This window comes from Lithobates pipiens, unplaced genomic scaffold (genome assembly GCF_037356315.1).
Source record: "Lithobates pipiens isolate NorthernLeopardFrog02 unplaced genomic scaffold, aLitPip1_a1.2 Scaffold_3, whole genome shotgun sequence".
In the NCBI taxonomy this organism is placed as follows: Eukaryota; Metazoa; Chordata; class Amphibia; order Anura; family Ranidae; genus Lithobates; species Lithobates pipiens.
The window spans coordinates 224,666,135-224,690,036 of NW_027507790.1; the positions used below are offsets into that span (position 1 = coordinate 224,666,135).

The window sequence follows — 23,902 nt, forward strand, 5'->3', positions numbered from 1 at the left end:
CAGTCTTGTGATTTACATACCCTTACCACACCACACAGCCGTGCCTGTAAGACACTTACTTTCTGATTCGCCATTAAACGAATAAAAGAAAAAAAGAACATTTTGGAAAGCAGTAAGGTGGCACCTTGTTACTTGTATATTATCCTCCTGGCTGGAGTTTAGTTTTAAGAACTTACATCCATAGGACATTTTTCGCCCAGCATTGCTATATATCTCTATTCACCTTATTTGTATTATTTATAATAGTTATACAGTTCTAAGCAGGTACAAAGTACTAAGATGGTTCTCACCGTACAGCCTTGACCCGGTGCCATCGTCCATCATTGAATGTTCCATTCACCATTATCGAGATCATTCCACTGCCCAAGTTATAGCTGCATGAAAGAAAAGAAAAGAAAGTACACAATTCTAAATTTGAGGGTTTGCTTTACAGGGCACGGTCTGGTTTGAAACTAGCCTTAAAGCAGACCTTCTATGAAACATTGCTCAGCAAAGAATCCCCCCCCCCAAAAGAATAAAGAGAAACTCCAGTTTACAAGGCTTCTCCAAGAGGCAACGGTATTGTCAACGTACCTCCTGGCAGAGCTGGGTGCTGGAAATCCCACAAGAACACAGACCAGCCCATTGGAGGCATGCATTCTCGTGGGATCTAGAGCTCCTGATTTTGCCAGTAGGCACAGTGGCATCATCCATTTACTTGGTGACATCACACATTTGACTGTGTTTGTACTCAGATTGTCTATGCTTTCCCTGTTTATCAGCCTGTTACATATCATAAATCATGAACATTCCAGGTTTAAACCATTTACATGTCCAGAACCTGGACTCTGTGCCTGACCTGGCCACCTATCTGCAAACTAAAACATTTTTATTACAAGGCAGACCTTATCTATTCAAGGCCTAAATAATAACTGAATAACCACAAATACCTGAAAACAAGATTCCCCTCCTGAAGGCCCAGTGAAATAAAGTCACTGTTTGGTCTCATAGGGCTGTCCCCTCTCCACATAAGCAGTCCATCCTTCACGGTTGTCTTAAACCTCATAAAGATGTTTGTACGAGATCCAGAAACTCTGCAAAAATAAATTATGTTTACTGCGTGCCAAGTACACATGGATTTGTTTTTTCTTTGATTTTGCTTGTACATACAAGGCCAGCATTTACAACACATTTAGAAAATGACAAATTTTCTTGGAACTTGATAAACACCCTTCAGCTCCAGCCCAAGTGTTGTTGGAAATTAGTAAGTGGAGCTTTATACAGACCTATTAAATGTAATCTAAACACTGAAAAATGTGCTGCTGCACTTGTAGTCAAAACTTTTACTGCTCATTAAAATGGGTGCCGAGGTCCGCAGCGTGCAAGAACTGTGTCGAACTGTATCAAGTCGATATCTCCTGACTACCTCTCACCGCTTCTGCAGTATTCCCGTGTAAGGCAAGCAGGAAAGCCAATGATATAGGTTGTTACGTGGTCAAGCCCTGACAAGTTACGTGATTGCTTTGTCAGAAGGCATACTCTGACGAAGCAATCGCGTAACTAGTTTTCCTGCCTTCCTGCTTGCCTTACCTGGAAACACTGCAGGAGCGGTGAGAGGTAGTCAGGAGATATCAACTTGTGATACATTGTTGTTACATGCTCTTTTATTTTGAATTATATTGTAGGTGTGCAATCTTAAGGAAACCTATAATAAATACCTTTTAGTACTGGATTACACTATGTGTATCTTTGTTCTCTGCTTGTGACGAGCAAACATCTAGATGGATTACATGCAGAGAGCTGACAACACCCATTGCAAGTCAAGTGTACAACCTAGTATCTTCTGATGGAGGGTATGCAGTGAGCAGACATCATCCATTGACAGATAGGCATATAACCCAGTATTATCTGGTAAGTGTATTTCCCAGGGGGGTTGTGACACGTGCAGTGTGGAGGAGGCGATTGTTTTGAATTATTATCTGTAACGTTTTTTTCTGTGATGGTTAATCCTACATTTACATCTGCCTCATCTTATATATAAAGTGGACTTCATACTTATTTAACTATTTTAGTGAATTTTTACCAAATCCTAAAACATTTGGACTATTTTGCTAATGTTATGGTATTTGTTGCTATGAAATATTTCTGTTTTAAAGTAAACAAGCCACTTTTTTTTTGTTTGGGATTGGGTAGGGAAGGGTTAGAACCTCTATTGGGTTTTAATTACCATCTGAGACCCAGATGGGGAGGTTAACCCTCTCAATTGACCTGGGGTCCATTGTCACCAGGAAGAAAAATCTCATATTTAGAGGTGTCCCTGAAATGAGAACAGAGGAAAAACCTTCCACCGAGGACACTTGTTCCAGTGGTAACTGTCTAAAGTAAGAATTTTCTTAACGTTGTAGAAATTTCCTCTCACTTCCTGTTGTTATATAACTCTATTTTTCTCATACAGTATGCCCTGTTTTCAGTTAAATCATACCAGCAAGGATCCCTTCGGAGGGTGGCAACTCTTACTCAATTCAGCTTTGGCACTGTCACCCCAAATCAGACTAAGATGACAGTGTGTTGGCGCCTTTTGTGTCGTCACTGCAGTAAAATCATGATGTTGAGCCACTGCTGAAGTGCACATAAAAAATAAAATAAGGGAAAAAATATATATTTCTTGGACCTCCCCATGTCAGCCTACTATGGGCCAGCTCCGCCCCCTCTGACCCCTCCAGGACCACCTTTTTCTTAGCCCATAAAGGGTGACTGTCTGCCCACACCAGTGTTCTTTTTTTTCGTCCTCGACACCTTTTAAAATTTATTTTTTATTTTTTTATTTTTATTTTTCTCCATCAACCATCCATCCTGTTCAGGTTTAGCCTCTCCCGAAGAAGACCCCCCCCCCATATAGGCTGTAAATCTCCTGAGGAGGTGGGTTCCCGTGGTGCTGGGATTGTATGGTACAGTATAAATGACTGTATAATAAATACTGGCAAAGGTCACTGGCAGTATAAATGACTGTATATACCTTCGTTAGGCAGGTGCTGGCACTCTCTCCTTCCATGTTTTTGTATGTTCAGGCAGTGGTTTGGTTCGCTGGGACTTGTAGTTCACTGCCTCCACATGTATTCCTTTCAGGAAGCTCAGAGTTAAGCAGGTGAGGTCAGAGGCAGCTTCCTCTTTGGGCTGCCTAGCAAACACCAGAATGTTCACTGCTGAGTTGCAGCAGGCTCTGTCCTCTAGGGCTAATCTCAGCCTCCAGCTGATCAATTTGCTCCTCTGCTCTGGTAAGCCTCCTCCCAGGACTCTCATTACTTACTGCTGTGTTAGTTGTCTGTCAGAGTGTTTTTATTATCCTGTGCCTTCTAGGTCTGTGAAATTTTGCCTGCCTGCCTAGCTGCCTTAGCACTGAAGATTCGGATGAAGAAGTTTATTTTATTTATTTTTTGTTTAAAAAAAAAAGATTATTTAAATTTTTTTTAAAAGTGAGCACAGCCTCTGTGTTTTACAGAGAGAAGGGCCCAGTGCGGGATAAATGCCCGCAAAGAGGTTCCAAATCAGCATGCCCGCCTCAAAGGAGTAAAAAAGGGAGTAGATATGACAAATCACAGAGTTTCATGTAGCTGAATAGACGCCTGTTGTCACAGCATTCTAGCTCTCCCTCACCCTTACCTCACTTTACTCGCTCGAAGCCGAGCCAAGAGAGGTCAAGACATCAGAAAGCCTCTAAAAAGAGCAAATCCATGCGCAGACACAGAAGAAGATCCTCTTCTTCGGATAGGTCTTCATCGCCAGCCCAAGCAGAAGAAAGATCCTGTTGGGCCTACTCAACTGAGGTCCTCAGAGGAAAGCGGATATGTGTATCTTGCTTCAAGACAATGCTGCAAAAGCACACCAGGTTAAATCCTACATTAAGCACGCAGTCAGAGTATCGAAGCTGTACCCCTTGGGACACTACACCTAAGGTGAATACTTCATTACGTAGATTCGCCCGCCACATTCTGCTTCCGCTGGAGCATTCGGTCTCTTTTAGGGATCCTATGGATCGCAGAATAAACACAGACCTAAAAAGGTTGTATAGTTTGGCCAGAGCAGCCTGCAGACCGGCGGTAGCACTCACTTCTGTGGCAGCAGAACTTGGGTTGGATTCGCACCTGTGAGTTTTTGGTGCTTTTTGCAGATTTGTACTACCCTCCATTAACCATGGTTTCCTATGGAACACATTCTGTGGTGCGAGTCTGCAGAATGCAGGGAGTGCTGGGAGTGCATGGGTGTGAATCCAGCCTTAGACTGTGGGTAGCGGAGCTGGTGGATGGATGTTCAGATGAAAGTCTGGGAAGTGGCAGTTCTTCTCCTTTGCAGTTTTCAAGACTACTCTAGAGTTTGTGGCTGAAGTGGGTGTCGACCAGGTCAAGATGACAGCAAAGATAATGGCTCATTCTGTCACAGCCCGCAGAGCCCTACGGTTGAAGCATTGTTCTGCCAATAAGGCTTCTAAGCACAGTCTGTGTTCGGTTCCATTCGACGGGAAGCTACTCTTTGGGAAGACTTAGAATCAGCAATTCAGGGTTTTCGGCAGATCTAGCCTAATCCCACAGAAGAGAAAAAGACAACAACAGCCCTCTCGGTTTAACAAGAGATTCAAAGAAGGATTCAGAGAGACCAGTGCTTAAAGATAGCTTTTCAGACAGTGGAAGGGAGGTGTTTTAACCTTCCAGAGTTCCCCTAAAGCTTCAAATAAGTCCTTCTGAAGGTGTCTCCGCTTAACCCTCTCAAGTAAGAGCAAGACTAGCCCAATTCGGGGGGGGGGGGGGGGTTTGGGTTGGGCGGACAAATTACAGGATGCCTGGATTGTATCTGTCATTCGAGAACACATTATCGTCTCGAGTTCAGAACAAGGCCCCCTCAGACCTTGTTCATAGAAACTGGACTTCCTACAGATGTTTGGGAGGATATATAGAGAGCTGCTGACAGCAAGGGCCATCCTTCCAGTTCCATGGCACGAATTGAGTCAAAGAGCATGTTCCCCTCTGTTTTTGGTTCCAGAGGCTTCAGGGGGTTTAGGACCAGTTTTTGACCTCAAAGTACTGAATTCTTACATGAAGGTTCCACCATTCAAGATTGAGTCATTGGAAACGATCAATTCGGTTGCGGCGTCAGGAGACTGGATGGTTTCCATCGATCTGGTGGATGCGTATCTTCATGTTTCCATAGACTCATCTCACCATCGCTTTCTCAGTTTTTCCGTAAAAGGCTCTAATTTTCAATTTTAATGTCTCCCATTCGGTCTCTGCAGGACTCTGAGAATGTTTTCAAAGCTACTGTCTGCTGTTGTTGCGACTCTCAGGGTCAAGGGAGTGCAAATATTCCATTATCTAGACAACATGCTACTTCTGGGTCCATCAAATGAGCTCCTTCTACTTCATGTGAATTTAACCTGCAAAACACTAGCTCCTTTTGGTTAGTTGATCAATTTAAGGAAGAGCCAGATGCATCCGACCCAAATGTTGGAGTATTTAGGAGTACAATTCCATGGGGATCTGGGTCATGTTTCTCTTCCTCAGAGGAAGATCCAGGAGATCCAGTCTCAGACAAAAGAAGTGACGGTCAGGCCTTCAATGATGGTGAAGGAATGCATGTAGTATATGGGGGTTCTATTAGCCACAGTTCTAGTAGTCCCGTGGGTCAGGTGGCGCAGAAGGAGTGTCAGGGTGCTCTGTCCAGGTCTTGGAACTTCCTCTTGGTGTATGTGTTCCTGCTTCTTCCATTGGCTCTCAAAATCCTGCTGAAGATTCAGCGAGAAAAGGTCACAGCAATAGTAATCTTACCTTACTGGCTCCAGGAGTCGTGGTTCCCTCTGGCTTGGAGGATAAAGTTGGGCTCACCAATCCCACTGCTTCCTTGTCAAAATCTCCTTCTGCAGAGTGGGGCCTGACACCCGAACTGCAGGAGGATGAAGTTAATGACTTGGTAGTGAGAAGGGGGCTTTAACTGGCTTGGGTCTCTTGGGCGGTGTAGTGGAGACATTATTACAGGCTTGTAAGAGGTCCACAAATGTAACCTATCATCAGATCTGGAATACTACAGAAAGGGGTTGGGACCTTGGATCTCCTTTAGTATCTAACATTTTGGAGTTTCTGCAGAGTGGTCTCTAAGGGTTAGCTTATAATTCCCTGAAGGGTCAAATCCCTGCTTTGTTGGCTATGTCGTGTACAAGATATGCTCTACATCTTTTGTTGATCTGATTTTTAGGGGCAGCCATAGAAATCGGACCTCCATTGAAATAGTTTTTTCCAAAAGAGGACTTAACACTAGTCTTGGGAAAATCGCTGGTTGCTCTGTTTGATCAAGCTTTCTCTTCATTATTTCTTTTAACAGTTTTTTGTTTTTGTTTTTTGCTAGCCTTTGCCTCGGCCAGAAGAGTCTCTGAGTTGTGCACCTTCTCATCTAAAGAACCATATTGTTTGGTCATCCCAGACAAGATAGTCCTTAGGCCAATACCAAGCTTACTACCTAAGGTTGCCACATAATATGAACTGGGAGGTCATTCTCCCAGCCTTTCCAGCAGATACAGCTGATGAGTGGAGTAGGTTAGGCCTGGTCTCTGCTGTTACAACCTACCTGAAATGGACTAAAAGCTTTTGAAAACTAGATAAGCTGTAGATTTTCCCAATGGGGCCTAAAAAGGTTATCTGGACTTTATTTGAGGTGCAGAAAACTGTAATATAATAATAATGAAGCCATCATGAAAGTACCAGCATGAGATACACTATATTGCCAAAAAGTATTGGAACGCCTGCCTTTACACGCACATGAACTTTAATGGCATCCCAGTCTTAGTCCGTAGGGTTCAGTATTGAGTTGGCCCACCCTTTGCAGCTATAACAACTTCAAATCTTCTGGGAAGGCTGTCCACAAGGTTTAGGAGTGTGTCTGTGGGAATGTTTGACCATTCTTCCAGAAGCACATTTGTGAGGTCAGGCACTGATGTGGACAAGAAGGCCTGGCTCGCAGTCTGCTCTAATTCATCCCGAAGGTGTTCTATCGGATTGAAGTCAGGACTCTGTGCAGGCCAGACAAGTTCCTCTACCCCAAACTCGCACATCCATGTCTTTATGGACCTTGCTTTGTGCACTGGTGTGCAGTCATGTTGGAACAGGAAGGGGCCCACAAAATTGGGAGCATAAAATTGTCCAAAATGCCTTGGTATGCTGATGTCTTAAGGCTCTGTTCACACCTAATGCTGATGCGGTTCACAGCAGGGGTCCCGTGCGTTCTGGTTCACCATTTCAGGTCCAATTTCAGCATAAATGTGGGCTGAATTCAGACCTGAAACAACCCAAAAGACGCTCTGGGCTCCTGTGCAAATTCGCACCGGAGAGAGCCAGTCATAATTTCCTACTATTGCAAATTAGATGCGGGGATCCCACATCCAATTCACAATAGTGTGAACCCGGCCTAAGAGTTCCCTTCGCTGGAACTAAGGGGCCAAGCCCAACCCCTGAAAAACAACCCTACACCATAATCCCTCCTCCACCAAATGATTTGTTTGCAATATAGTGTGGATAAGCGAGTTTGAGGTGGAGGAACTTGACTGGCCTGCACACAGAATTGACCTCAACCCAATAGAACACGTTTGGGATGAATTAGAGTGGAGACTGTGAGCCAGGCCTTCTCATTCAACATCAGTGCCTAACCTCACAAATGCGCTTTGGGAAGAATGGTCAAACATTCCCATAGACACACTTCTAAACCTTGTGGACAGCCTTCCCAGAAGAGTTGAAGCTGTTATAGCTGCAAAGGGTGGGCCAACTCAATATTGTACCCTATGGACCAAGACTGGGATGCCATTAAAGTCCCTGTGCGTGTAAAGGCAGGTGTCACAATACTTTTGGCAATATTGTGTATATATCCATTTAGTTGTACCAGACTCTTGGCGCCATGTCTGATACACTTGAGAGCCTTTTCCGCAGAAATGTATTAGTGAATCTTTTACAAGGTAGGTGGTCAAGACTTTCCTCAACCCTCCCCAATAACTCAGGCTTGAGGCTGACATGTAGGATGTGATAACACAAGCGCATAGCCAGTTTATACATACTAGGGCCAATTTAGATAAAAAAAACAATTAACCTATTAGCATGCCTTTTGCATTTGGGAGGAAACCCAGGCAAGCACAGGGAGAGAATGCAACCTCCATGCAGATAATGTGATGTCCGAGTTCCAAACCAAGGATCCCAACACCATAAGGCACAAGTACTACTAAGCCAATGTGCAAACCAATGTGCCACACAGCAGCATTTACTTACCTTTTAAGAATCTCACGGTTGTCATATATAAGATAACTGCGTCCAATAAACTGCGGGATTTCAATGGCTTCTGTAATAACTAAGAACAACAATTATGTTTATATTTTATCTGCCCACAGTCATTGTAGTTCATATGTGTTTGTGTGTGATGGCGCAATACATATACTATACAAAAGTCACTCATAAAATGTGCTCAACCAGAAGAACCAATTAGGGATGAGTGAAATCTTTTTCTCATACTAAACCAGACACTTATGGGGTCTATTTATAAAAAGAAAATACATAGCTCTTTTCTTTAGGTTGAGTGTTCTTATGCTGTTGCTTTAGGCTATTTTCTCTTCTGGTTGAATGCTCCTAGGTTGTTGTGCTAGACTATATTTCCTTCTGGTTAAATGTTCTTAAGCTATTGCTTTAGGCAAGTTTCTCTTCTGGTTGGATGTTTTTAGGCTATTGTTTTAGTCTATTTTCTGTTCTGGTTGAATATTCTTAGGCTATTGTTTTAGGCTATATTCATTACTGGATGAATGTTCTTAGACTATTTCTTTAAGATATTTTCTCTTCTGGTTGAAAGTTCTTAGGCTATTGCTTTAGACTATATTCCCTTCTGGTTGAATGCTCTTAGGCTATTGTTTTAGGTGATTTTCTTTTATGATTGAATGTTCTTAGGCTATTGTTTTAGACTGTGTTCCCTTCTGGTTGATTGTTTGTAGGCTATTGTCTTAGGGTTTTTTTACTCAAATATTCTTCGGCTATTGTTTAAAGCGGTTGTAAACCCACTTTGAAAAAAATAAAAAATAAAACCTGCAAGACAAAGGCATAATGAGTTAGTATGCATAGCATACTAGCTTATTATGTAATACTCACCTGAGATCAAAGACCTCGCTGTGGTGCCTGTATGCAGCACTGGTCGGTGACATCACTCCCGGGGGGATTACTTCCGGGTATCGCGGCTCCGGTACTGTGATTGGCCGGAGCAGTGATGACATCACTCCTGTGCAGACGCGCGGGAGCCGCCGGTAACATTCACTGAAGTAAAGGGCATGTACTTGCCATTGCTTCAGTGCGCATGTGCCAATGACATTGGTAAATTCAAATACAGGGGATATCTCCTAAATCGTGCAGATTTAGGAGATATCCTGGGTAGCTACAGGTAAGCCTTATTATAGGCTTACCTGTAGAAAAATTGGTTTGTAAGGGTTTACAACCACTTTAAGGCTATTTTCTCCTCTGGTTGAATGTTCTAAGCTATATCTGGTTCCTGTTTTTGGCCATATTCCCTTCTGATTGAATGTTTTTAGGCTATCGCTTTAGGATATTTTTTCTTCAGGTTGAAGGTTCTTAGTCTATTTTTTGGTCAAATAATCTTAGGGTTTTTTAGGCTATATTTTCTTCTGGTTGACTATTCTTAATCTATTAATAGTTTAAAAAGTCAATATAACATTCATATAATTACAAATAGTGTGATATAAATGTATCGATGTATATGTAAAATTGATGGTACTATATGGGTACCTTACATAAAAATAATAGATGAGCATCTTAATGGGACACAATGTACAGGCATAGGGATAATTGTAGACATGCAAACTCACTCAGGTTGAACTGGATGGACTGGTGTCTTTATTCAACCTTACTAACTATGTAACTATATGTATCCAGTACCTTAATTCAACCTAATTTTCCTCCATATGCAAAACATTAAAAACAATGACCACCAAAAAACATCCGGACGTCATATATTTGAATAGGCAGTGAATGATGGAGGGCACATTGCCGCAGTATAGACTTCACTTGTGCCGTTCATCCACTATCTATGCAGATATAAAGGAAGGGAAATGAAGTGAAATTAAGGTACTGGATACATTTATATCCCACTATTTATATATAATCACACTATTTGTAATTATATGTATCCACACTCCCTCACTGCACTGTATCTATTGAGCGAGCCATAATTGTCACTCCTGATTTAGACCATTAACCCCTCATTAACCCCTCCTCCAATCCTCATCTCTATTACATTGGAGGGGAGGGGGGGGGATTAGCAGTTTAAAGAAGATGGAGACAACATTTTTGTGATTTTGGTTTGGCTCACGGAAGGTGACAAGGACATTACATTTCTGGCAAGATCAGCAGGTGTCTTCTATATTTAAAAGAAGGCAAAAGAGCTTCAAGAAAATAGGTCCTTTCCAGCTTAAGCAGCGTTAAAAAAAAAATCACATATATAACTTGAAAATAAAAATCTATGGAAATGCATGTGAGAAAATTGCACTTTTAACATTATAAATTTGTGACAGTCCAGATGTTGGGTAAATTCTCATATAAATAAGACAGTTCATATCACTGAAGTGATGTTCCACCATCACCACACTATGTCATTCCACTCCCTATAGGACTTGCACTCACCGGACTCCTAATAATCAGTCGCCTTAGTGAATAAATCCAGCTTTAATCTCAGCAACTAAAGGACATCAGCATGGGAATTCAGTAACGATCAATTCAACAGATGAATGGCGTCCTGATCCTGAACAAATCCAGACGGAACACTCCCGTAATCCTCTTATTCCACTCAAGCATATAGAAAGAAAGCAATCCTCATAGTGTGAAACTGCAAAAAACACCCGACCCTTAAGCTATTGCACTTACACAAAATTATATTTGAAACAGCATTCAAGTAAATGATACACTACTGGTGATAGCAGTTCCGCATCTAGGGTGTGGTCTCCTCTAGACACATTTCAACATTCTGTCTTTGTCAATAGGCGATTATTGACAAAGACAGAATGTTGAAACCCATCTACGGGAGACCACGCGGCTTGCTGCATTGGGGAATCGCTCCGAGTTTCTCCCAGGAACCACCACGAACGAGCTGCTCTTCTTTGAGGTGGGGAGATTATCAGAACTGCTATCATCAGTAGTGTATCATTTACCTGAATGCGGTTTTGAATATAATTTTGTGTAAGTGCAATAGCTTAAGGGTTGAGTGTTTTTTGGGACAATAAAAGTTTTCGATTTCACACTATGAGGATTGCTTTCCTTCTATATGCTTGAGTGGAATAAGAGGATTGCGGGTATGCTCAGTCTGGAATTGTTCAGGATCAAGACGCCATTCATCTGTCAGATTGATCGTTACTGAATTCCCACGCTGATGTCCTTTAGTTGCTGAGATTAAAGCTGGATTTATTCACTAAGGCGATTGATTATTAGGAGTCCGGTGAGTGCAATTCATATAGGGAGTGGAATCACATGGTGTGGTGACAGTGGAACATCACTTCAGTGATATGAACAGTCTTATTTATATGAGAAATTACCCAACACTTGGACTGTCACAATTTTTACAATTTTAAAAGTGATATTTTCTCACATGTATTTCCATTGATTTAAATTTTTAATTTATTTATGTTTTTTTTTAGCGCTGCTTAAGCTGGAAAGAACTTTTTTGCCTTCTTTTAAATGTTATATCTGATTATAGCAGCTGCTCAGTCCTATATATTTTTTTTTCTTGCGCGCTGGATAAGTGACGCTGTTTACTTCTACTTCTTGTGCATAGGTGTTTTCTATACTTACTGAAAATGTTCTTAACCTGAAAAAAGAAAACAAATGTAGCCACCACATCTAAGGACTGGTGAACTACAATATATTAAACTTGTTTTTGAGATTAGATGTCTGAACTAAAACCACTAAGCCAGACTTTGAAGGTAGTTTGGACCAACAATATTGGTTCAAAAAACAAACAAACACATATTTTATTAATACGTAGAAAATGAAAAATACTGTACATACAACAGAGTCTGGTTAAAAAGCATATATACACAATCGGCCGAAAACGTAGAAAACATAGACAATCTCCCTGGGTGGGCACCGGAACAGGCGGAGGGAGCATATAAGGCACGAGCCTTCTATCCCACATCTTGATAGTTCCCTGGGTCACCATATGGCTGCAGGAGTCGGCTCTGGCTCTCCTGGGGATGTGTGTGGTGTAACTGCTTGGAATTCACCTTATATCTAATTCCTGAGTTACAGTAATGCAATGGACACCTTGCCACTATGATCTGGCTGTTTGTGCAGCGAGTCTGTTGACATTTTCCTCTATGCAGTTCTCAACACATGGGCTTCTTCCCTTAGAATAGCAATTCTCGGAGGGGGGCGTGGCCGGCACCGGAACAGTATGGTAGCATAGACTGTGAGCTCTCTCTCAGCCCCAGCTACACGAGCCACAGACCGGCATCTTCACCACTCCAACATGGGCGGCTCCAGGGCGACCCGCTCCGCAAAGTCGCGGGGATCATCTCATCCCCCTTTGCGCTCGTCCTCGACCCTCCGGGGCTACTTTGCACAGTCCGAAGCTCCGCCGGGACGGAAGTCCAAGATGGCGCCGGCCGGCGCCACGGAGCAGGCCACACCACATTCCCGCGGATCCCTCCCAGCCATGCAGCAGCAGCGGGCCCCCCCGCATCCACACACCTTACCCCAGCCAGCGGAGGGGACATCCCGGGACCGAGGAGCGGTGAGTCCTCCCCACGGGCCTTTATCCCAGCAGGCGGCCGTCCTCCCTGTACTCCCGGCGGCCATCTTGGGACTCCCAATGAAGCCACAGATGAACTACACCCAATGCTCGGAGGCCTTTCCGCGCTTGCTGCGCACGGCCTCGGACCCAGGCATGGCGGGGTTGCATTCAGGGGCACTAGACTATGCAGGGGGAGATGAGGACTTCCCATCCCTGACCAATCGGCCCTACCTGTCCCCATTCTATGGGCGCGCTGATGCCACCACCACCAGCGGATCCACCCGCTCGGGCCCTCCCTCACCTGGGGCACTGAGATCCCCGAGACTGGGGCGCCCGGACTTACCGCCCCCCCATGCTGCAACGGCTCTCTCCTATGCCCAGGTGGCCAGCACTTCGGCCAGGGCACCGTCACCACAGGTCCTGGAGGGGGGCCGCCTGCTCCCACATGGCCCGGACTGGACTGAGCCCTGGGAAGAGACACCTGCCTACCCGGCCACTCCGAATCCCCCCTGGAGAGCGGATTGTCTCCCCCGGCACCCACCCGATGACTTCCAGCGGGCCCGGGGACAGGAGATGCACCCCCCGCTGCCCTCCCCATGGCACGCATATCTTCAAGCGATGCCGACCAAGGATGATTTCAAACAACTAATAGAGGACGTGAAGTCAACCTGCAGATCTGAGATCCAAACCCTCCAGTCAGGTCTTAAACATCTAGCTGACAGGGTGGAGATGGCGGAGGAGGAAATCCAAGAAACAAAACTGGCTGTCCACCGTACCCAGGTTCAGGGATCGGAACATCGCACCCTCCTCAGGGACATGCAACGCCACCTGGAGGACCTGGATAATCGGGGGCGCAGGAACAACATTCGTGTCCGAGGGATTCCTGAAGTGGAGGGCCAGGAGGATGTCCATAATGTCCTGCGATCGCTCTTCAATGATCTCCTCGGGGAGGCCCACACCCATAATATTGAAATGGACAGAGCACACCGAGCACTGCGGCCTAAAGGCTCCACGGCCAGGCCCCGTGACATTATTTGCAGGCTGACTTCATATCCACTGAAGGAAGATATCATGAGGCAAGCCCGCCTCGTCCGCAACGTGACCCACGGCGAGCACCAAGTTCAGTTGTTCCCGGACCTATCCTGGATCACCCTGCAGAAACGCAGAATACTCCAACCACTGCTGCGTATCCTCCAAGACGAGCACATCCCATACCGCTGGGGATTCCCCTTCAGCCTTACAGCCCGACACCAAGGCCGGACGGCGATCTTGCGATATCCGGAGGACTTAAAGGCTTTCTGCGACACTTTGGGGCTTAAAGCCCCCCAGCTTCCGGACTGGGATCTTGTCACAACCCCCCCTACACCTCCTACAGTGTGGCAGACCGTTCCTTCATCCAAGCGCCTCCGTGGTCCAGAGATGTCCCCCAGAGGCAGAAGCAATCCACAACGCAGGTCGTGAACGTGTTATTATCGGGCCTGATCAGTTACCTGAGGAGACACTAGTTTCTTATTGTTCTCCCCTGGGCTTGTTGCTGCCCTCCCCACTGGAGTTACCCTGGCCATAGGCCACGTACATAATGCCTCTGGCATCTTAGCCACAGATTTTTTTTTTTGAACACTATGGGCTAGTCTCGGATGAGACTTTAGAGAGATGGTAGCCGTGTATCTTTTACCACCCCCCCTCTTAGACTGCTGAACTTTTAATACAAGCAGTTTCTAAAGGTCTTGTATGTTTGTCTCTGGGTTCCCCTGGGCCCCCCTGGCTCACCCTACCCGAGCGGGGCTGGTGGGTCTCACGGGAAGCCGGTTAGACCTAGGCCAGCTGGCCTCTACGGGTCCACTGCTGATGTTATTGTTCTTTATGTTTGGTTTTACTGTTCTAAATGTTTTTCTCTTCTTCCTAGCTTTTCCTCACCCCTCCCCATCCTGTGATGGTAATTGGCTCCACAGCATTAGTCGTCTACACGCCTGGATCACCTCCCGTGCGGTGCCTCGCTGTCTGGAACGATTCCACCTGCATCAGATGAGTATATACGCCCCCCACCCCAGTACCCATGACTAAGATTCTGTCATTGAATGTCCACGGTTTAAATTCCAACCGTAAAAGGCAGCTGGCATTGGGGGAATTTAGGCGGTCAGGAGCGAGTATTATAATGGTGCAGGAAACTCACTTTGATCGAGAGGGCTCTTTTGCGTTCGCATCCAGATATTTTCCGCAGCATTACCAAGCATCGGGTCCCCATAAACGAGCTGGTGTAGCCATATTGATTAAACAAGGTTCCCCTTTTACGTACTCGTCCCATTACGCCGACCCCCGAGGTCACTTCCTCATCCTCCGGGGACGGTGGCTAGACAGGGAGATTACACTTTGCGCAATATATGTCCCAAATGCTAAGCAGATAGGATTTCTGAATGGAGTGCTGACCCGCCTTTTCCGTACAGACCACGGGGTGTTGGTGGTGGGGGGGACTTTAATCTTACCCACTCGTTGCTGTCGGATCGTCAGGGGGTGGGCCCCAGGGCTCCTACCGCTCAGGCGCTTAGGGACTCGAAACAAATCCGACAACTCACTAGACGGTATGCCCTATTTGATGCCTGGCGGGCCCTCCATCCTGGCGATCGACAGTACACATTCTATTCGGCCCCCCACCGCACCCACTCCCGCATTGATTACCTATTTGTCAATGGTGCTGCCCTGTGCATGACCCACACGGCGCAGATTCTACCAATTTCATGGTCGGATCATGCCCCGGTGGTACTGACCCTGGATCTGGGCTCCCCGGCGCGCAGGCCCTGTACCTGGCGTCTCAATGCGTTCCTGCTCCAGCACCTCCCCTCGAAAACAGAACTCCTTACTACCCTGCAAAATTATCTAGAGGAAAATGACACTGGAGAAGTGTCCGTGCCCACTTTGTGGGAGGCCCATAAGGCGGTATTGAGGGGCAGATGTTTGGCCCTCTCCTCTGCCATGAAGAAGGATGTGAAGGCTGTGCAGCTACACACGGAAAGGGAGCTTAGAACTTTAGAGAAGCGTTTGCAAAACGCCCCCACCCTAACTCTCCTAAAGAAAATCACGTCCCTCAGGGCAACTTTAGCTGAACTCGCTCTGGGTCGAGTTGAACAGGCCTTACTTAAGTTGAAGCAGCTGTTCTATGATAAGGGTAATAAGGCCCATACACTCTTGGCGAGAAAGTTGAGGGACAACGCTTTGATGTCGACCCCACACCAGATTCAGGACAGATCGGGCCGATTGGTCTCTCACCCTAGAGACATTGCCCAATCCTTTGCTGACTTCTATAGGACTCTCTACAATAATCATGACATCCCGACCAATCCCCCCTCGCCCGATCTTGCCGCGCGAATGCAGCAGTATCTAGACCATAGTGGAATATCAAAGCTCCAAACAACAGATTTAGACTCCTTGAACTCCCCGATTACACAGGAGGAAATAGAGCAGACCATCAAATCCCTACCCAATCGTAAAGCCCCAGGCCCGGACGGTTTTCCGTATGAGTATTACAAGGCGTTTCTTCCGTCCCTGCTCCCCACTATGTGCAGGCTGTTTAATGCATTCCTGCAGGATACCCCGATCCCACGGGATATGCAGAGCTCCTTCATTACGGTAATCCCTAAACCGGGGAAGGACCCCGCCATGTGTGCCAGTTATAGGCCAATAACCCTGCTGAACTCTGACCTCAAAATCTTTACCAAGCTCCTATCTCTGCGCTTAAGCGTGGTCCTTCCGTCCCTGATCCATAAAGATCAGGTGGGCTTTGTCCCCATGCGCCAAGCAGGGGATAATACCAGGAAGATCATAGATTTGGTGGAGGTGGTGAACAGGGAGGGAGGCCAGGCCTTGCTGTTGGGTCTGGATGCAGAGAAGGCGTTTGACCGCCTGGGGTGGCCCTTCCTGTTTGCCACGCTTCGCCACATAGGGATCAGAGGACCCTTTTTCAGGGCTATCCAGCACCTATACCTGAACCCTACGTCCCAGGTCAAGCTCCCCTTTGCCCTCTCTACCCCACTACCTGTACATAATGGCACCAGACAGGGGTGCCCGCTCTCGCCCCTGCTCTTCGCATTATGTGTCGAGCCCCTGGCGGCCACTATCCGGAGAAACCCGGACATTAAGGGCGTAATGGTGCGAGACAGGGAGTTTAAAATCTCCCTGTTCGCAGACGATGTTATACTCTCGCTGATACAACCCAGAACCTCCCTCCCTAACCTTCACAGGGAACTGGAACACTATGGGGCCCTGTCGGGATATAAAATAAATACCTCTAAGTCAGAGGCACTCCCAATTAACACCCCGGTAGAGGAGGTAGCACGTCTCAAAGCCAACTTCCCCTACAGCTGGAGGACTAAGGCACTGCAGTACCTAGGGATTTATATCACCCCGCAGTACTCCACGCTCTATCAGGCGAACTTTCCTCCCCTTCTCCATAACATTAGAACCCTCCTCCAACAGTGGAAGAAACACCATCTCTCACTCCTTGGGAGGATTGCGTCTATAAAGATGACGATCCTCCTGAAGCTATTATACCTCTTCCAAACCCTACCCATACCAGTCCCCTACGGCCAACTGAATCACTTACAGGCTGACTTACTGAACTTCACGTGGAACTACAGAAGGCATAGGATCCCGCGCTCTGTATTGCAGGCGGCCCGATTGGATGGCGGCCTGGCTTTCCCTAACCTCACTAAGTATTACCAGGCGGCACAACTACGGGCAGTAACCTCTTGGTTTACGCTCCGGACATATAATAAATGGACCGAGATAGAGAAGTTATGGCTCGCCCCGATACACCCCAATAGTCTGCTATGGAATACGAACGCGGAGGTAGAATCTGCACGGCTTCTAGGCCCGATGGCACTACTCCGAAAGCTCTGGCGCACACTGTCGCGGCAACATGAGCTATCATCAGAAAGCTCGCTCCTGACCTCGTTTGCCTGTAATCCCAAACTGCCGGATAGCCTGACTCATCGGATGTCCTCACCGTGGACCACTAGAAACCTTTTCCATTATGGCCATCTGGTAGATCCCTGCACCCGTAAACTGCGTTCCTTTGCTGACTTACGGTCCAAATTTGATCTCCCGAAGCAGGTTTTCTACGGGTATCTCCAAATCCGACACTATGCCTTGACATTTGCACCGAGCCTGCAATTCTCCACTCCGACCCCCTTTGAAAACCTCATCTTGGCAGGCTCGACCCAAAAAGGTCTGATCTCGGACATCTATACAATACTGAATGACAGGCCCATTATCTCAGCGGGCAAGCACAAATATATGCTTAAGTGGGAAAAGGCACTGGGTGAGGAGATACCCGTGGACCAGTGGAGGGTCATCTGGATTCAGGCATCCAAGTCTTCGATATGCACGCTCTATAAAGAAAATATTTATAAAATACTCTACTTCTGGTACATGACCCCTGATGTAATCCACGCCATCCATCCGGCAAGCTCTGATCGCTGCTGGAGATGCCTGGGAGACAGGGGAACATTGTATCACATATACTGGGAATGTCCACTGATAGTACCCTACTGGGAGTCAGTACGTCAACTCCTGACTCACCTCTTAGAGAGGGACGTCCCCCTCACCCCTAAATTTTTCCTGCTAGGGCTGTCGCCCCTGAAAATCCCGGCCCCACAGGGGAAACTGGTCAGGCACATTCTCACGGCAGCTCGCTGCCTAGTGGCACTGAACTGGAAGCGCCGGACCCCTCCACTGGAGGGAGCACTATATGCTAGGGTAAAGGAGGTAGAGACAATGGAGAAGATGACAGTGAGGATGCAGGACCGCCTGGACGCACACAACCTGATTTGGGAACTGTGGCACCGCCGAGAGGATCCTAGTAATCCAAACCCAGGTATTGGCTGATGTTGGTTGAGCCTTCCATCTCCCCCCTCCCTCTCTCCCCCCCTCTTTTTTCTTTTCCCCTTTTTTTTCTCTCTCTCCCTCTTTCTCCTACTTTCTTCTTTCATCTATCTCTGTCCATGGGTATCCTCTTGGGACCCATGCGACCGCTTATTATGCCGGCAGGATGATACGTTTGACTGTGATTGCATAGGTTGTATATATATCCTGCGCTGGACAATCTTGCGAAGTGTATACTGGCACATGGTCTGTGGATAGATAGTGACACAGTACTTGAAAAATTAGATGTTACATGTTTTTCCCGATTGAAAGTTTTATATTGTTGATCGAAAGCACTTCAACTGTATGTCGAATATCTTTCAATAAAACGTTATTGATAAAAAAAGAATAGCAATTCTCTGATTGGATCAGACGACTTGGGACACCAACTGCTTGGCTACTTTTACTACTCTGGTGCCCACCCAGGGAGATTTCCTATTCAAGTGCTCACACACCTAGGCCAGTGAGATCTGTTTTTAAAATCCCCCTTATGTGTGTCACGAGGAAGCGGACCAGCAAAACGCGTAGATGCACAGGGGCTCAATCATTTGTGCCGATGCACTGTTAAGCACAATCTGGGTATATTTGGCTTCTTTTGTGGTCAACTGTATATACTGGCTATTTTCAGCCGATTGTGTATATATGCCTTTTAACTAGACTCTGTATATTTATGTATTTTTCATTTTCTATGTATAAATAAAATATGTAATTTTTAACCAATATTGTTGGTCCAATCTGCCTTCAAAGTCCGATTTAGTGGTTGTCCCTCTTTTTAGTTGAAACGTTTATATATGGATGTGGCTTAGGAGATACAGTATACGTTTTTGTTGAGATTAGATTTCCTAAAGAAAGTTGCTGACTAGTGGTATGACCAAGAAATGCGGTTCCTTCTTCAGACACTTCCCCTTCCAAGAAGCCAACATGTTTCAGTCCTGTCATTGAAGAATCCTGTATTTCATCTTAACAATATTATCTATAAAAAATCATTCCATGCGCTGGACATTTTGTTATTGATTTTATTTTTTCTAGATTCTGTCGATCAGTAATGACTAAAAGGCATGGGAGATCTATTTAATTTATGATGTATGCAATGTGTGTGTGGTACAATCCAATGACCCTTTATTGATTCTATTACTTTAAGGCATGCACAGTAATAGGGTCATAGTCATAGGGAACACAAGTATGGCACCATCAAATGATATCCAAATATGATCAAAGCTCCCATGGAAAAAAATGGTGCCAAATTGATGTGCGTGGCCAACATTAGATCAGTACCTTCCCTGAATCTATTAGGGCTCGTTTACACGTGCAGTGGTGTTCAAAGCCCCTCTGAAAAGTAACCCATGGTGGACAGTTGACAGGAGGGGGTGTGTGTGTGCAGGGTGGGTGATACGTCAGCACTTCACCGTCTGTCTTGACAATTGAAGGACAGCAGCACTGCAACACAACACTCCGTTGTAGTGTGGCCCAGTTAACTTTAATGGAGGTACCGCCCAATGAATGCCACATGGAGTATCATTTTTGCCACGATATGTGTACCACCTTGTGGCCAACATGTTAGGTTAAAGCAGTATTAAACACAAAACCAAAAATGTAATATATTGCAGCTCCCCAATCATTAGATGTGGTGGCTGCAATAGTTTACTTTTTTAGGATTTCCCCCTCTTTTTTCACCTGGTGATCTGGCCAGTAACACACCTTCTGTATTAGTGAGACACAACTCTGGATGAAGGAGCACATGGGGGCATCTTTGCACAGCAGCATTGTTAATCTGGGGGGTGGGGAGTGTTAGATGTACTAGCAGATTTAGAGACTACACTACACTAACAAATTGAAGTTCTGCTTTTTAAGCGGTTGCAGTAACAGCTTTTTTCTTTTTGGGATAAAGGTTTTAAATAAATTAAAACTATTGATTTAGAGACTAAGGGGGGTAGCAATGGGGGCTAAATTTGGCGCCAGTCTGGCTAATCTATGGCCAGATGGAAAGAGGACATGATTTATGAGAGGGATTTGCCGATACTTACTTTCTACCATCGTTACATTGAAAATATTTATTTATTTTTGTCAGGGTGATATAATTACATTGGAGAACATTATAGGTTTATCTAAATAATAATTCCCTTAATATAAAATTGCACCATAGTTTAAGTCAGGTGGAAATCAACTTTTTGGATCTAATTCTAATTAATACTGGTACTGGTATCACTACTCAAACCTTTTTCAAACCCACTGACAAAAAATGGTTATATCCCATTTAATAGCTGCCATCACTCAAGTGGTTGAGGAATATTCCCAAGGGGATTTAAAAAATAAAAAAAATAAGACAGGATTGCTGAAATCGAAATTAATATTATACGCAAGCTGGTTTATTACAGGAGAGATGTGTGGAAAAGGGATATAATGTTGTTTCTATTAATAACACTATTCAGCAAGTTGTCTCTTCATCACAAACTTCTCCATCCAATATTCTCAGGTCAAAAGATTGATAAAAAAAAAAAACACTGAGGAATTGTAAAAATTGACCCTCAATTGGCACCTAATGTATTTTACCCCCCAGTTAGAACAATTTTGCTTATTGATTTAACCACTTGCTTACTGGGCACTTAAACCCCCCTCAGTCCCAGACCAATTTTCAGCTTTCAGCGCTGATGCACTTTGAGTGACAATTGCGCGGGCATACAACACTGTACCCAAATGAAATTTTTATCATTTTTTTCCCACAAATAGAGCTTTCTTTTGGTGGTATTTAGTTACAGCTCGGAGTTTTATTTTTTGCTAAACAAACAAAAAAAGATGCAAAAAAAAAAAAAAAAAAAATCATGTTTTAATAGTTTGTTATAAAATTTTGCAAACGGGTCATTTTTCTCCTTCATTGAAGTGCGCTGATTAGGCGGCACTGATAGGCTGCATTGGTGGGCACTGATGGGCTGCATTGGTGGGCACTGATGGGCTGCATTGGTGGGCACTGATGGGCTGCACTGGTGGGCACTGATAGGCATAGTTAAGGCGGCACTAATAGGCACAGATAAGGCGGCACCGATGGGCACAGATAAGGCGGCACTGATGGGCAAAGATGGGCACAGATAAGATGGCACGGATGGGTGGCACGGATAAGTGGCACGGATGGGTGGCACGGATGGGCACTGATAGGTACCACAGATAGATGGGACTGATGGGCACTGATAGGTGGCACTGATAGGTGGCTCTGATAGGTGGCACTGCTGGGCACTGATGGGCGGCACTGCTGGGCACTGATGGGCGGCACTGCTGGGCACTGATGGGCGGCACTGGGGTGCAGCACCTTTGAGGCAGATTGGGTGGCACTGTGGGTGGCACTGTGGGGTGGCACTGTGGGTGGCACTGTGGGTGGCACTGTGGGCACTATGGGCACTGACAGGGGGCACTGACGGGGGGCACTTACTTTTTCTTTTATTTTACTTCAGGATGGCACTGCGGGAGGCAGGTGGGCACAGGCAGGTGGCAGGTGGTCCCTTGTATTGATGGCCGTGATCGGGACTGATGTCCCGATCACGGCCGCCGGTGATCGGCTTTTTTTTTCTCTCCTCGCGCTGTCAGCGCGAGGAGGAATAATAGCCGATTACCGGCTCCGTTCTATCACATGATCAGCTGTCATTGGCTAACAGCTGATCACGTGATAAGGGGTCGGGATCGACCCCTTACACGGATCGGTGATCAGGCGAGTCTCACGGACTCGCCGATCACAGAGCGCGCCGCGCGCGCCCCTCAGGGGGCGCGCAGGCCGCTCGTAACCAGGACGACGTCAATAGACGTAGTCCTGGAAATGTAGGTCCGCGCTAATGCCGTCATTTGGCAATAGCGCGGATCTGAAGTGGTTAAAAGGATTTTTTTCCATGTAATAAATGTGTTGCCTGTAGGGAAAATGGTCTGAGAAAGAAGAATTGGCAATTTCACTTCCAAGTCCACAGGGAAGGACTATGCCATTTACTCCTTTATAACTTGTAACACTACATCTGTAGTATATCTTTTAGAATGTCCCTGCCAATAATAATACATTGGAAGAACCACCAGATGATTTAGGGACTGCCTACAACAGCACGTATATAATATTAAGAGGGGTTTCAAGGAACATATTCTCTCAGCCCATTTCAGAAAGTAACATCATAGAGATGCCAGTCTGTTGAAATTTGTGGGTATTAATGTAGTCAACCGACATTGGAGAGGTTGCAATTGTAAAAGGGGGTGTCTAAATTAGAAACCCGGTGGATTTATGAAATTGACACCCTCGTTCCTCTAGGGTTTAATGTGGACACGGCTATAAATTGTTTTACTGCTAACAGTTAATTGTGGGTTTATTATTATTTTAGAAATGTTTTAATGTATATTTAGTTTAAATAAATAAATATATATATATATATATATATATATATATATATATATATATATATATATACACAGTATCTCTCAAAAGTGAGTGCGCCCCTCCCATTTTTGTAAATATTTTATTCTTTTCATGTGGCAAAACTTAAGAAATTACACTTTGCTACAATGTAACATAGTGAGTGTACAACAGCGTAAATTTGCTGTCCCCTCAAAATAACTCCGCACACAACCATTCATTTCTTAATCGCTGACAACAAAAGTGAATACATCCCTGAGTGAAAATGTTAAAATTGGGCCCAAAGTGTTAATATTTTGTGTGGCCACCATTATTTTCCAGCACTGCCCAAGAGGGTTACTCTTGGGCATGGAGTTCACCAGAGCGCCACAGGTTGCCAATGGAGTCCTCTTCCACTCCTCCATGACTACATCACAGAGCTGGTGGATGTTAGAGACCTTGCGCTTCTCCACCTTCCGTTTGAGGATGCACCACAGATGCTCCATAGGGTTTAGGTCTGGAGACATGCTTGGCCAGTCCATCACCTTTACCCTCAGCTTCTTTGGCAAGGCAGTAGTCATCTTGGAGGTGTGTTTGGGGTCGTTATCATGTAGGAATACTGCCCTGTGGCCCAGTCTCCAAAGGGAGGGGATCATGGTCTTCTTCAGTATGTCACAGTACATGTTGGCATTCATGGTTCCCCCATTGAACTGTAGTTCCCCAGTGCATGCAGTGATGTCACCACGCCGTTTGTTGAGGAGGACAGGCTCCGTTCACATTTGCCGGCCGGCATTTTTGTTTACATGCATTTTGCTTTTACGAAATTGTAAGTGCAACTTTTAAATAAAT

At 45.5% G+C, this 23,902-nt stretch overlaps 1 protein-coding gene across 4 annotated transcripts in view; it reads right to left on the bottom strand.

Moving 5' to 3' along the window:
• The window catches only part of EGFLAM (EGF like, fibronectin type III and laminin G domains), a 249,508-nt gene that overhangs the window by 7,716 nt on the left and 217,890 nt on the right, over nt 1-23,902 (bottom strand). For 3 of the 4 annotated variants that reach the window (XM_077462829.1, XM_077462831.1, XM_077462832.1), the window contains 3 exons: nt 8,274-8,352; nt 930-1,073; nt 291-374 (listed from right to left, as the gene is read on the bottom strand). In XM_077462829.1, the coding sequence (XP_077318955.1) occupies nt 291-374; nt 930-1,073; nt 8,274-8,352 (307 nt within the window). Of the gene's footprint in view, nt 1-290; nt 375-929; nt 1,074-8,273; nt 8,353-10,679; nt 10,986-23,902 lie in introns of those variants that run through there. The other variant, XM_077462833.1, reaches the window with a different exon arrangement.